Source organism: Physeter macrocephalus, chromosome 21 (assembly GCF_002837175.3).
Source record: "Physeter macrocephalus isolate SW-GA chromosome 21, ASM283717v5, whole genome shotgun sequence".
Classification (NCBI taxonomy): Eukaryota; Metazoa; Chordata; class Mammalia; order Artiodactyla; family Physeteridae; genus Physeter; species Physeter macrocephalus.
Genome location: NC_041234.1, coordinates 121,705,310 through 121,721,229, shown reverse-complemented (window position 1 = coordinate 121,721,229; position 15,920 = coordinate 121,705,310). Strand labels below are relative to the sequence as shown.

The 15,920-nt window shown below is 39.6% G+C and overlaps 2 protein-coding genes across 3 annotated transcripts in view; both read right to left on the bottom strand.

Annotated features, from left to right (window-relative positions):
* Positions 1–4,466: 4,466 nt before the first annotated feature.
* On the bottom strand, positions 4,467–4,879 carry LOC112062401 (histone H2A-Bbd type 2/3-like). Its single transcript, XM_024116712.2, has one exon. It carries the CDS (start codon positions 4,794–4,796, stop codon positions 4,467–4,469), a length of 330 nt encoding a protein of 109 aa, XP_023972480.1. The 5' UTR covers positions 4,797–4,879.
* Positions 4,880–9,001: 4,122 nt separating this feature from the next.
* Positions 9,002–15,920, bottom strand: part of CLIC2 (chloride intracellular channel 2) — a 50,237-nt gene continuing 43,318 nt past the window's right edge. For both annotated transcript variants that reach the window (XM_055081905.1, XM_007116829.4), the window contains exons 4-6: positions 10,899–11,005; positions 10,066–10,247; positions 9,002–9,306 (exon numbers count right to left, since the gene is read on the bottom strand). In XM_055081905.1, the coding sequence (XP_054937880.1) occupies positions 9,145–9,306; positions 10,066–10,247; positions 10,899–11,005 (451 nt within the window). In that variant the 3' untranslated portion in view covers positions 9,002–9,144. The remainder of the gene's footprint in view (positions 9,307–10,065; positions 10,248–10,898; positions 11,006–15,920) is intronic.

The window sequence follows — 15,920 nt, the reverse complement described above, 5'->3', positions numbered from 1 at the left end:
CAACGAAGACCCAGTGCGGCCAAAAATAAATAAATAAATAAATTTATATTAAAAATGAATTAATATTGTAGTGACAAAAAAGGGAAATAACGTACTTCTCTGCCTGCCTTAACCCCATCTACTTAATGTACTATGAGGTAGGTTTGATATGTAATGCAAAATTCTTGTCTATAGCCTAATGTTGTAGTACTGCAGCCGATGAAGTCAAACATATACATATACACAAAGAATATATACACAAAGAACATATACACATAGAATATCCAAGAACTCACCTCCAGTTCAAGGGTCCTATACAAATATTTCTTGAGTTTGGATTGCTGTGTGTGAAAATCTTTTCTTATAAAATAGAAACTAGGAAGTTGTTTGTATATGTATAGATTATTAGTTCCTCATTATAAAATGTCTAAAATGATGATAAAGAAGAGTATTAACTAAAAATGTTAAGTATAAATTAGGGACTGAGGAAAATCCCTGAGTAAAAATAGTCTGTAAAATTAAGTAAACATGATCACAGAGGATAGAGATGGGAAAATACAAGATGTGACCATCTACCCTACTCAGTGAGTATTCAGCAGAAAGACTGATAGTCCAAGCCTCTATATATATGACACTACCAATCTGATGGTCTGAAAACCTTGAGAAAGTTGCCAAAAAAGGAAGCAAATTCTTGGCCTTTTACAAAGAATCCTCATCTCTATCTTTGGCTCTGGAATCCTAGGTAGGCCTGGAGAAACACTGTTAATTTTTTTAAACATTAAAGAGTTTAATTAAGATTTTTAAATTCCATAAATCATTGTACATATAAAAGAAATATATCTGGAGCAAGAAGAGTATTTTGAAACTGAACTCAGCATCTCATTCCCAATACATGAGCGTGTGGAAACCTATTATGCAAAGGCCACCAAGGAACGAGGAGCAAAGAGTATTTTGAAACTGAATTCCAACTAAAACATGGTTCCAACATCTTTAAAATATTGATAGGACTTACTTTCAGCTCTGGCAACATAGCAGACTAATATGATGATCATACTGTGTATAAAAGCAACACTTGACTATATGCTGGCTATGAGAAATGCTCTTTAACAATACAGATGAAGCTTGAGGACATTATGCTAAGTGAAATAAGACAGTCAGAAAGACAAATATGGCATGATTACACTTACACGAGGTGTCTAAAGTAGTCAAATTTGTAGAATCAAAGAGTGCAATGGTAGTTGCCAAGTACTAAGGGGAGGGGGATATGGAGAGTTACTAATCAATGGGCATTGTTTCAGATAAGCAAGATGAATTAGTTCAAGATCTGCTGTATAACACTGTATCTATAGTCAATGATAATATATTGTACAGTAAAAATGTATTGAGGATAGATCTCATTTTAAGGGTTATCACAATAAAATAAAAATTTAAAAAGAGACGCTTTCTAAATATGAGGACAAAGAAAGACTGAAAGTAAAAGTATAAATATGTACCATAAAAACAGAAGGCCTAAGAAAGCTGGGATGGTTATTTAGAGATTAGAAAAATTACGATTATGTTGGAGATTTTAATATCTCTCTATTGGCAAATTGAAAATATGCTCAACATCTTTAGTCATTAGGTAATTGCAAATTAAAGCCACCATGAGATATCACTATACATCCACCAGAATGGCTGAAACTAACCAGCTGACAACATCAAATTTTGGCAAGGATAAATGAATGACCGGAACCCTCATACATAGTGAGAGTGTAAAATGGTACAAGCACTTCGGAAAATAGTTTATCAGTTTTTCATAAAGCTAGATATACACCTAACCTATTACCCAAACATTTCCACTTTTAGGAATTACCCAAGGAAAATGAAAAGATAGGTGTACACAGTAACTTGAACACAAATGCTTATAGCAGCTTCTTTCATAATAATAAAGAACCGAAAACAGGCCAGATGTCCATCAACTGTTGAACTTATAAATCAAATGTAGTTTACCAATATAGCTAAATAACACTAGGTGATAAAAAGGAATAAATCACTGATGCACACATCCAACATAAGTGGATCTCAAAAGAGGCTTCACTGAAAGTATTTACATGTATGATTCCATTATTTGAAGTTCTAAAACAGACAAAAGCAATACGTGGTGAAAAAAATAAGAACAGTGGTTGCCCCTAGGGGATAAGGATGAGGCTAATTGGGAAGAGACCTGAAGAACCTGTTCATATGATCCAGCTCCTGGGTACTGACCCTAGAGAAATGAAAATTTAAGTTCATACAAAAACTTATCCATGAATGTCCATGTCGGCTTTATTAAAAATTTGCAAAACCTGGAAACAACCAAAATGTCCTACAATAGGCCAACGGGTAAACAAACTGTGGTACATCCACACAATGGAATACTACTCAACAACAGAACATAACTATTGATACACATAACAATCTAGATGAACCTCGAAAGCAATACGTTTAGTGATAGGAGCCAACCTCAAAAGCTGACACACTTTATGAATCCACTTGCAAGACATATGGGAAAGGCAGTTTTTTAGAGATGGAGGACAGAGCAGTGGTTGTCAAGGGTTAGGTCTGAAGAAGGAGTTTGACAACTGTTGAGAGTTTAGTTAAACTACTCCATAATATTGCAGCCTCTGCATTCTTTTTGTGTGGCTAAGGGGCCTGCAGGGGCCTTGGGTGGACAGAAACCTAACCTCAAGGGCATGCCCTGGATGACAGCCAGCAAAGTCACAAGAAAGTGTAACTGATATGAGTTCCCCAAAGCCCCTGGTGATAAAACAGTCTCTTCCGCCTCCCAGCTCCTTCCCCTTGTGGGTCCCTTAGATAGGACTCCCACACAGCTTACCAAAACCCTGCTCTTTTTTTGGTTTTGAATTGCCAATCTGGCCTTATCCAGGGAACCTCAGAAACACGTCACCTGTGGACCCTAAAAGAGGCATAAGCTGCAGGTCCTGCTTGCCCTCTGCCTGTTCCCTGCCTTGGCCTCCTGTGTGGCCTTCCAGGCGTGCTGTGTACCTCATCCAGGACCTGTGAGTACAGTAATAAACTTCTCTATTTCACTTTCCCTTGTTGAATCTTGGCTCACCATCCAACTCCCCACCCAGGACTCTACTTAACAAACGTTATTTTAGCAAAAATCAAGCACTTAAACAGGGCCTGCAGTACCAGACCAGGGACTCTCCTGGGTTGCTGGAGCTGTTCCATGTCCTGAATGTGGTGGTGGATACACACATATATACATGTGCTAAATTCATAGAACTGGGCTCCAAAAGAGGGTGATTTTATAGCATAATATAAAAAAAAAAAAGAAATAACAGAGTGCCATGGACTGCATGCAGTACTATCCCCACTACTTGGTAAATTCTTATTTTAGCACAACTATATTTTTATATACTTTAAAAATATATTTTATGTTATATATTATATATCATGTATATACATCATATATATGTAATTTCTCTCTAACTCTTCTAATCACTATTCTGAAAAGGTGGGCAGGTATTACACTCTCATTATTAAAAATGAAGAAATTAAATTTCATTAAAAGGCTAGTACCCTATCAGGGAAGCAGTAGGCATAAAGTGTCTTACTAATCAAAACTACGTAAGGCATAAAAAAAAGAATTAATTTAAAAACGTGAGTCTCAGACGTGGTTACTACTCTAGCTTTCTATGCTAAACCTCCATTTCCACGGTGACATGCAAATTGAGCGATCGGAGGCGGAGCCTGGTCCAGCGCAAGTCACATATGCAAATTGCGGGTTTGGGAGAAAAGCCTTTCCAATGGCAAGATTTATATGCAGGAATCTTGAGGGGAGGGGCCGTGCCTGGTGCAAGCTTCGTATGCAAACCAGGGGTGCTGGGGTGGGGCCTGGCAGGGGCGCCCGCCCGCTGTTGCTAGGTGACAGCTTGTTTACGCAGGTTGCCAATCAGGGCATCTCTGGGCATCTCTAGGGGAACACAACCAAAAACTCTTGACCCCGCGTGACCCTAATTCCGACTTCGCCTGTGTGTGGATTGTGTCCCGCCCACCCCATCCCCATCACGCCCTTGCTCAGAGCCGGCGGGGGAGCCTCCCGTTGTCCGGCCTCACCCCAGGCCCCAGTCCGCCCCCACCCCTGCCGCAGCCAGCCTCTCCCACCCAGGGCCACCTCATGCGCTGTCACCGTGAGAGAGCGCTCCTCTCTGTCTGTCAGCCCCGACTCCACCCCCCCACCCCCAACTCCGGCCAGACCCCCGCCCCCATCCCTCCGACGAGGGGTGTCCCACCACCACCACCTCCCACGCCAAGTGAGTGAAGCATGCGCAGGGGGTCTCTTGAAACACTTTATTGACTCGCAATGACTGTGCCCAAGGCGGCGGGCAGGCCGGGGCCGCCCGGGCTGTGTGGCGGTCGGTCGGTGAGCGGGCCTGGTGCCTGACGGCCGCGCCCCCCGCCCCGCCCCCCCGGGGGCCGGGGACCCGGGTGTCGTTGGGCAGCTAGTGCTGGGCCGGGGCCACCTGGGAGATGGTGCTAGTCCTGAAGAAGTCGCTGAGCAGCGCGTTGCTGCGGGCCGCCACGTCCTCCAGCTCCGGAGTGAGGCGCCTCCTGCCGCTGTTCTGGGCCTCATGGCCCGCCAGCTCCAGGACCCTGGCCGTCAGGTACTGGATGATGGCCACTAGGTAGACGGGTGCGGACGAGCTCAGGCGCTGGGCGTAGTGGCCCTCCCGCAGGAGCCGCTCCATGTGGCTCACCGAGAAGGACAGCTCGGCTCGGGCGGTGCGGGAGCGGCGACCGGGTGACCCTCGACGGCCCCTCCTCCCCGGCATGCTGGCCGTTGGGCGCGCTTTCTGCGACGGCCTCGCTCTGCGGTGCGCTGGGATGAGGGGCGGTCGGTTGTGCCTGCTGGTCCCAACATCTCAAGACAGCCGGTGTTCTCAGGCCCCTACTCCATATCCTAGCGACCACAGGCCGGGCCCTCATTAGTCGGGGAGCACGCCCCGTAACACGTAGACCCTGTGAGGTCACTGCTTTCCCATAACCCCTCCCCCACCCCACCTCACCCCACCACCCCCACAGCCGGGGTCCTGGGCCTGCAAAGAAATGGCGCTGGCAGGATCCTGCTCGCCGTGCTCGCTGGACCCTCTCTTTGGTGGCACTCTCACTGTCCACCTGACGGGAACTTTGCACAGAGAAGGCAGCTAATGGCAGACCATCCAGGGGCACCAAGTATACACTGGCGGTGCTGGGGCACCATCATGACTATATATCTACTTCCAAATGAATAATATTCCTGGCTGAATAATATTCAGCAGGCTGAATAATATTCCAGTGCATGGCTAGCCCACACATGTTGTGTATCCGCTCAGCAGCTGATGTACATTTGGGTGACTTCCACCCTGTGCCTGTTGGGCATAGTGCTGTGGTGGACATTCCTGTGCAGGGTTCTGTTTGAACACCTGTTTTCAACTCATTTAGGTTTACAACCCATGGGATAGATCTCTGGGTTTATTTCTGGACTTGTAGTTCTACTCTACTGATCTATGTGTCTATCCTTATGCTAGTACCACATAGTTTTGATAACTGTAGCTTTGGACTAAGTTTTGAAATAGGGAAGTGTGAGTCCTCCATGCCTTGGTACACTCCCCAAAATGTATACTGTTAATCTTTTTCCTGGCCTTCCCAAAAAGGACCTACACCTTTTTAATCAGTGTGATTTTGAATTGGGGGAAAAACCTTTTGGGGACTATTGGACACTGGCCATGAACTCACGCTGATTCCAAGAGACCCAAAGTGTCACTATGGTCCATCAGTTATAGTAGGAGATTATGGGGGTCTGGTGATCAATGAAATTTTAGCTTAGGCCCATCTCCATTGGGTCCAGTGGGTACCCAGACCCATTCTGTGGTTATGTCCACAGTTCTGGAAGGCAAAATTAGGAGAGACATATTCAGCAACTGGCAGACCCCACGAAATATCAGTTTCCTGACCTGCGGAGTGAGGGTTATTTTGGTAGGAAAGGCCAAATGGAAACCATTAGAACTGCCTCTATCTAGAAGAATAGTAAACCAAAAGCATTGCATATACCTGAGTGGATTTCAGAGATTAGTGGCACCATCAAGGACTAGAAACATGCAGTAGTGGTGATTTCCTGCATATCCCCATTAAACTAGCCTATTTGGCCTGTGCAGAAGACAGATGGGTCTTGGAGAATGACAGTGGATTTTCATAAGCTTGACCAGGTGGTGATTTCAATTTCAGGTGCTGTACCAATGTGGTTTCATTGCTTGAGCAAATTGAGATCTCCACTGCTACCTGGTATGGAGCTACTTAGCTGGCAAATGCGTTTTTCTCCATCCCTGTCCATAAGACCCACCAGATGCAGTTTGTTTTCAGCTTGTGAGGGCTGAAGTACACCTTTGCCATCCTACTTTAGGTATCTATTAACTCTCCATCTCTATGTCATCATTTATTTAGCAGGGATCTTGATCACCATTTCCTTCCACAAGCTATCACACTAGTCCATTACACTGATGACATTATGCTGATTGGACCTAGTGAGCAAGAAGTAGCAACTTCCCTAGACTTACTGATAAGGTGTCTACTTGTATGAGGTGGGAATAAATCCAACTACAATTCAGGGGTCTTCTATCTCAGTGAAATATCTAGGGGTCCAGTGTTGGTTATTCTGGCCCATTCCAAGTGACTCAGAAAGCTACTAATTTGAGTAGGGCCCAGAACCAGAGAAGGCTCTGCATCAGGTCCAGGGTGTCACGCAAGCTGCTTTGCCACTTGCGCCATATGATCCAGCAGACATAGGAAGTACTCAATAAGTAGTTACTGAATTGAATTGTATTAATGTCATCTAAGAAGATAATAATCCTTTCGTCTAGGAGGGCAATTCTGAGCTGTATCAGTACCTGTGAAGTTGGATAAGACTTACTTGCAGCTTTGCAATGACATGAATACACTTTTAAGTATGGTGTAATCTGTAAAAGACTGCTTCTATTAATGAGTTTAAGGGCATGGTCCTGAGAAACTTTGTTCTTTCTTTGTTTCTTTCTTTGTTTCTTTCTTTGGCCACACTGGGGGGCATGTGGGATCTTAGTTCCCCAAGCAGGGGTGAACCTGTGCCCCCTGCAGTGGAAGCAGGGAGTCTTAACCACTGGACCACCAGGGAAGTCCCGAGAAACTTTGTTCTTTAAAATCATAGATCTTAAAAATCTTGACTCTTTGAAATCCTATCAGTGAGAATGAAAGGACCTGAGATGTTCAGAGAAGTCACAACCTTGCCATCTAGTCCAGGTACAATTGTCTCAGATCAGGGTCTTCCATCAAAGAGGGGACACAACATTATGTATTTATCTTAACTCTGGCTCCAAGGACAGTGCATTGAGCCCTTTCTATACCCAGGCCTGTTAGCTCTTTTTGTTTTTTAATTTTATTGAAGTATAGTTGATTTACAATGCTGTGTTAATTTCTGCTGTACAGCATAGTGACTCAGTTATACATACATATATATACATATTCTTTTCCATTATGGTTTATCAAAGGATATTGAATATACTTCCCTGAGCTATATACAGTAGGACCTTGTTGTTTATCCATCCATCCAATATATAATAGTTTGTCTCTGCTAATCTCACACTCCCAGTCATTCCCTCCCAACCCCCACTTTGGCAACCACAAGTCTGTTCTCTGTGTCTGTGAGTCTGTTTCGTAGATATGTTGATTTATGTCATATTTTAGATTCCACATATAAGTGATATCATATGATATTTGTCTTTCTCTGTCCGACTTACTTCGCTTAGTATGACAATCTCTAGGTCCATCCACATTGCTACAAGTGACATTAGTTCATTCTTTTTTATGGCTGAGTAATATTCCACTATCTATATCTATCTATATCTATATACACACACACACCACATCTTCTTTATCCATTCATCTGTTGATGGACATTTAGGTTGTTTCCATGTCTTGGCTATTGTGAATAGTGTTGCTATGAAAATAGGGATGCATGTATCTTTTCAAATTAAAGTTCTGTCTGGGTACATGCCCAGGAGTGGGATTGCTGGATCATATGGCAACTCTGTTTTTAGTTTTTTTGAGGAACCTCCATACTGTTTTCCATAGTAGCTGTACCAACTTATATTCCCACCAACAGTGTAGGAGAGTTCCCTTTCCTCCACACCCTCTCCAGCACTTATTATTTGTAGAGTTTTTAATGATGGCCATTCTGACGGGTGTGAGCTGGTACCTCACTGTAGTTTTGATTTGCATTTCTCTAATAATTAGCGGTGATGAGCATTTTTTCATGTGCCTGTTCCAGGCCTGTTAGCTCTTTACTCATTGCCTTACTTTTCTTTGAACCTATGAAAACACTGCTTTATTTAAATTTTATCTAGGGACTTCCCTGGTGGTCCAGTGGTTAAGACTCTGAGCTTCCACTGCAGGGGGCATGGGTTCCATCCCTGGTTGGGGAACTAAGACCCACATGCCCCGCAGCATGGCCAAAAAATAAATAATAAATTTTATGTAAATCCCACCAAGACCTCTAATAACACCTATCTCTCTTTTTTGAGGCTAAACTTTGTTTCTCTTTTGAAGGAACAAAAGTAAAGTTCAGTTTTTGTTTTCAGATTTGAGTGATTTGATTGTATTTTAACATGTATGTTTGAGTACATATAGTAATGGAACATTTTAAATTCTGTAGAAAGATTTGTGATTATCCTTTAAGAACAGTTTACTTTACCCTTTAATGGACAACAACAAGACCTTTTGGTCGGTCAAATTTCTTAGTAAAATTGTTTTAATGATGTAGATGTAAATATTTCTAAGGAGCAGTTTGAGACTGTGACTGTATGTCATTTGTAACTTCAGCCATCTGTTGAGCTTGCACACATGATGCATTCTAGCAAACGATATTGATACTTTCCATATCATTTAAGATTGCAGTGGCTGTGCCATGGGAATTAAAAGGTGAAAGGAAAATATGAAGACCTTTAAAATACACAGTGAGCAGATAGTTTGCATTAACTAGATACAGAAAATATAGCATTCTTTTTCATAAGAAAGTTGGATGGAGGAAACCATATTTTCCATATTCTTATTTCCAAAAGATTTTCTAAAATGATAACAAGTGAAAAGAGAGGTTTTTCTACTGAAAGAACTGTCCTAACTCTTTTGCTTAGCCACACTTGCATAGGTATTTTCAATTTCTTTGTCTTCAGGACATGTGTGGGTAAATTCTTCACGGGCATAGGCATTGTGGAGATAGCGCCAGACTCCTGAGAATTCTCCTGGAATGTCGAAATCACGGTATTTCTTTGCAGCAACCTAGGGTTTTGGAAAAAAGGAGGAAAAAGCAATTGGTAGTGAGGGGCATCAGTAAAATGCCTAGTGTGTAGAAACATGTGTCAAAAATCAGGATCATTGAGGACATGTTACCTACACAAAAAGTACTACAAAATAAACTTAAAGAATCTTGGATTTACTACTTTAATGTTTTGTCTACAAATGTAGCCAAAACTCCATGCTTGTAATCATTTTTATATTTATGGTGTATTTAATTATGAATGTTTAGAAGAAGGAAGCACAGAAAAAGAGCACAGATCTTTTCACTGTTTAGGGTCCGACAGTGTCCTACTTCTTTATGTATTCTTTGTGTCTGGCATAGGACCTGAGATAGAATAAGGTCTGTTCAATAAAAATTTGTTAAATTAACGATTAGATAATAATAATATTAACAGCTCACTTTATTATCACTTGTTATGATCCGGACACTTTTCTAAGTATTTCATATGCCTTAATTTAATTTTCTCAACAGTTCTGTGAAATGGGTACTGTTACCCTTTTTTTATAGACAAGACAGTGGAAAACACCTTCTGATTTAGGAAGAAAGAAACAAGAAGTTTTTATGCTTCCCAGAGAAGATCATTATGGATTTTTCCTCTGAGGAGAAAAAGGAGACATACCCTATGCATAATGATGATGACAAAGCCCTCATATAAAAACTCACACTGAATGGTCACTGTGCTTCCTGCTGGCAACTCCCAAACTCCTCTCAATCACTCAGCCTGCCCTATGAAGACTTACTTTAATAATGTTCAGTTTGGGTAACAAACTGCAGTCAGCCAGTGTCAGCTGATCCCCATCCAAGAACAATCTTCTGGAAACTGTGAGTTCCTCAGCACTGTCTGGATCAATTTCATCTAGAAGTGGGGTGTTCAAGTAGTCATCCAGACGCTTAAATTCTTTGAGCAGAGATTTTTCAAAATCTGAGGCAATGAAGTCAAAGGGTTACTTATAAATGTGAGGTCTTCATGACTAAATGCATTCCCAATATGCTTTTCACACGCTTAGACATCTCTATATACTTAACTAGAATGCTCAACTACCCACTGATAAGACAGAATCGGATGTTTAATCAAATGGTGAGTAGACATATTTTTGGACTCTTCTTGAGGAGGTAAATTGGGAGGAGAGTCCAAGAAAAGAAAGGTAATATATATTATCACTCAAGGAGAGTCAGAAAGTGGAATCAGAGACTAATAGCTCTCATGATTCAGAGAATAGTAAACCTATTCGAGAGTGTTTGTGGGAAATAGTAGGTCCTATGGTTTAAGAAATCGTAAAGGTACACAAGACTGGGAAAGTTGGGGGGGTTAAGAAATACAGTCCATCAGTTAGTTCACCCCTGGCATGTCAATGTTCTAACAGAGCTAAGTTGGTGATTGCTATATTGAATACTAGATTCCAAATCCAATAAAACTTCATGCAAGGAATTTCAGTAGAGAGAACAGAGAGTGAGATGAAGAGTATTCCCCAATATATACCATATATTCAGGAAAGTCCTATTTTAGTTGAGTCAATATGAGAGTGAGTATGTGAGTGAGAAAAACGAAAAGACTTAAAGAAAGGTATCTTACTCTTATTTGCCTCCTTTTGTGCATTCTTAATGTATGCAGAAAACTTGGCAAAGAGGTTACAGCCCACGTCAAAAGACTCCTTGTTCTTGGGACTCAGGTGAGGATACCTTAAAAAGAAACATCACTGCACATAACATTCACCCATAACAAGACATAGACCTGGTGTCTTAGTTGCACTCTACTGAGAGAAGTTTTGGAAAATTGTGCTGGAAACTGAAGGTGCTGAGAAATCTTTCATTGGAAGTATGTTTTTTTTCCCACTCTGAGAATACTTTAGCTTCTAAAGTTCACAGAGAAACCGGCTGTTTGGAATTCAAAGTTCATTTATCTATAGAAACAATGTTTCAAATGGCTGTTGGGTGTCCATACTTGCTCCTAAAAGCCTGTTTGGCAGAAGATATGGTGGTAATACATTTTCAAAGATAAGTAGTAGGAAAAAACATGGCTTCAAATAACAAAATACATAAAAGAATAAAGAGGATGGAGAGGATGGGGGAAAAGCAGCCAAGATGTCCTCCTCTTAGTAATACAAAGTTAATTTAGCATAATAAATTAATGTAATAATGTAATTTACCACATTAACAAATTAAATAAGGAAAACCGTATGATCATGAATAGATGCCCAAAAAGTGTTCAGTGAAAATCAATTCCTATTCATAAAACCCCACACTAGCAACTAGAAATGGTTGAGCCAAACACTTAGCCATCTTCCTTGATCCCTCCTTCTCTCCATGCCCACATTTGATCCATTAGCAACTCCAGCCAGACTACCTTTCAAAATGTATCCAGAATCTGTCCACTACTCACCACCTCCACTGCTCCCTGCCTGGTCCAAAGCCTATATTACCGCAACACTTTTTGATTATCCCCCCTCTCCCATGCTTATCCCTCACACTCCCAGGATATTCTCCACCTGCTGCCAGAGCAGTCATGTTAAAACTTAAGTCATATCATGTCTCTTTCCTACTCATTACCTTGCAATGTCCCCATCTCATTCAGACTCAGAGCCCAAGTCTTCACAGTGGTCTACAAGGGCCAGTGTGATCTGACCCAAGCTTACCTTCTGCTCTCATCTCTTCCTACTCTCTTCCTTACTTCACTTCACACTGACCTCCTTGCTCTTCTTCAAATAGGCCTGATAAGCTCCCACCCCAGGTCCTTTTCACTTGGTCTGCCCCTAAATAAAGTGTTTTCCCTCATTTATGCCCATGGCCCTCTCCCCCTCTTCTTTCAGGTATTTTGATCTGATATAGCCTCCTAAGTGAGGCCTTTCTCTGGCCACCTTATCGGACATTGCAACCTCTCCCCTGGCCCTAACACTCACTACTTCCCTCCCTTGCTTTACTTTTTCTTAGTACTTATCATCATCTAAAATAGTTTATATTTTGCTTTTTATCTTGCTTATTTGCTGTCTTCCTTAACTAAAATGTAAGCTCTGCTAGGGCAGAGAGCTTCTGCCCATTTTATTCACTGATGATGTGTCCCAAGTGCCTAGAATAGTACCTGACACTTAGTAAGTATTCAGTAAATATTTGTTAAATGATTAAATGAATTTATTAATTTCTTTAACTTGGTCAAAAGTATCCATCAAAAATTTTCAGCAAGCATCATTTTAAATGGTGAAATGTTAGCACTATTTCCTTTAAAATCAGTAAAGGATGAAGATAATCATGATCACTACTGCACTTCAACATTGTGCTGAATGTACTGATCAGTAAGACAAGAAAAAACATCATTCTAAATGGTGACTCTACATTTTTTACATTAAGTTTAGGAACAAGACAGAAATGCCTGCAATTACAATTATAGTTGACATTTTTTTGAGGTTTTAGCAAGTGGAGGAAGACAACAACATAAAGCAATCAGTATAATTATTGGAAGAGAAGTAACAATATAATTGTATACTTAGAAAAACCAAGAAAGTATAGAAAAACAATTACTAGAATTAATGAGCTATTTTGGTAAGATGGCTAAATACAAATCAAACATTAAAGAAATAGCTTTTCTATGTTAGCAATAACCAGAATGAAATGGATATTAGTAGCATATTCCACATACAATAGTGACAAAAGTATAAACTATTTAGAAATAATTTAATACAAAAGGTATAGAATCAATATAAAAACAAAACACTACAAAATTCATCAAAGAACATAAAACAGACATTTAGGTTCATAAGCTAGGTGTCCATCAGTGGATGAATAGATAAAGATGTGGTTGTACACACATGCACACACACACACACACAAAATGGAATATTAGCCATGAGAAAGAAGGAAATCCTGCCATTTGTGCCAACATGAATGGATCTTGAGAGCACTATAGTAAGTGAAGTCGGACAGAGAAAGACAAATACTGTATGAATCACTTATATGTACAATCTAAAAAAGCCAAACTCATAAATATAGAGAGTAGAATGCTGGGAGCTGGAGGAATTGGGGAGATGTTATTTAAGAGTAAAAACTTTAAACTAGTAAATAAGTCCAAGAAGTCGACTCCACTGCATAGTGATTATACACAACAATACTCTATTATGAACTTCAAAGTTGCTAATAGACTAGATCTTAACCATTATCACGACTAAAAATAAACGATAATTATGTGATGGAATAGAGGTGTTAGCAGATGCTATGGTTGTAATCATTTTGCACTATATAAATGTATCGAATCAATTTGTTGTATACCTTAAACTTACACAATGTTATATGACAATTATACCTCAATTTTTAAAAAAGAACATAAGATGATACCCAAACAAATACTCAGATCATGTCCTCTGATGGGAAGAAGTCACATCATAAAAATGAAATTTGTATAAATAGTAATACAAACTAAATGTAATTTCAATTAAAATCCAATAGTATTTTTTAAATTGAGGTAAAATTCACATAACATGAAACTCACCATTTAAACCATTTTAAAGTGTACAATTCATTGAGATTTTTACTACATTCACAGTGTTGTGCACCCATCACCCCTGTCTAGTTCCAGAACATTTTCATCACTCAAAAAGGAAACTGTGCTCCCATTAAGCAGTTACTCCCCATTCACTCCTAGAATCACTAATCTTTCTGTCTCTATGGACTTGTTTATACTGGACATTTCATGGAAATGGAATCATAAAATGCATGGCCCTTTGTGTTTGGCTTCTTTCACTTATATAATGTTTCAAGGCTCATCTTTATTCTAGTATGTATCAGCACTTCAATCTTTTTATGGATGAATAATATTTCATTGTATGGATATACCACATTTTGTTTATCTGATAATCAGTTGACGGACATTTGTGTTGTTTTCAGCTTTTAGCTAATGTGAATATTGTTGCTATGGACATTTGTGCACATGTTTCTGTTTGAATACGTATTAGAACTAAGAAATGAATACAGTAAAGTTGCAGGATACATGATTAATATACAGAAATCTGTTGCTTTTCTATACTCTAATAAAGAACTATTAGAAAGAGAAATTAAGGAAACAATCCCACTTACAAGTATGTCAAAAAGAATAAAATACCTCAGAAAAAATTAACCAAGGAGGTGAAACACCTATACTCTAAAAACTATAAACACTGATGAGGGAATTTGAAAATGATACAAAGAAATGGAAAAATATCTTGTGTTCTTGGATTGGAAGAATTACTATTGTTAAAATGTCCACACTACCCAAGCAATCTACAGATTTAATGCAATCCCTATCAAAATACCCTGACATTTTCCACAGAACTAAGAACAAAAAAATCCTAAAATTTATATGGAACCACAAAAGACCCCCAAATACCAAAGCAATCTTGAGAAATAAAAAAACAAAGCTGGTGTATCACAGTCTCTGATATCAGACTATACTACAAAGCTACAGTAATCAAAACAGTGTGGTACTGGAACAAAAACAGACATAAATCAGTGGAATAGAACACAGAACCAATAAATAAACCCACACACTTATGGTCAACTAATCTACAACAAAGGAGACAAAAATATACAATCAAGAAAAGACAGTGTCCTCAATAAGTGGTCACAAAGAAAGAAAACTACAGACAAATATCACTGATGAACATAGTTGCAAAAATCCTCAACAAAATACTAGCAAACAGAATCCAACAGCACACTAAAAGGATCATACACCATGATCAAGTGGGGTTTATCCCAGGAATGCACGGATTCTTCAATATACACAAATCACGCAATGTGATACATCATATTAACAAACTGAAGGAGAAAAACCATATGATCATCTCAACAGATGCAGAGAAAGCTTTCGACAAAATTCAACACCCATTTACGATAAAAACCCTCCAGAAGGTAGACATAGAGGGAACTTATCTCAACATGATAAAGGCCATATATGACAAACCCACAGCCAACATCGTCCTCAATGGTGAAAAACTGAAACCATTTCCACTAAGATCAGGAACAAGACAAGGTTGCCCACTCTCACCACTCTTATTCAACATAGTTTTGGAAGTTCTAGCCACAGCAATCAGAGAAGAAAAAGAAATAAAAGGAATCCAAATAGGAAAAGAAGAAGTAAAGCTGTCACTATTTGCAGATGACATGATATTATACATAGAGAATCCTAAGGATGCTACCAGAAAACCACTAGAGCTAATCAATGAATTTGGTAAAGTAGCAGGATACAAAATTAATGCACAGAAATCTCTGGCATTCTTATACACTAATGATGAAAAATCTGAGAGTGAAATTAAGAAAACACTCCCATTTACCACGGCAACAAAAAGAATAAAATATCTAGGAATAAACCTACCTAAGGAGACAAAAGACTTGTATGCAGAAAACTATAAGACACTGATGAAAGAAATTAAAGATGATACAAATAGGTGGAGAAATATACCATGTTCTTGGATTGGAAGAATCAACATTGTGAAAATGACTCTACTACCCAAAGCAATCTACAGATTCAATGCAATCCCTATCAAACTACCACTAGCATTTTTTACAGAACTAGAAAAAAAAATTTCACAATTTGTATGGAAACACAAAAGACCCCAAATAGCAAAAGCAATCT

Coding starts and splice junctions, on each gene's coding strand:
- LOC112062401 (XM_024116712.2), bottom strand. CDS start 4,796: ATGCCGGGGAGGAGGGGCCGTCGAGGGTCACCCGGTCGCCGCTCCCGC.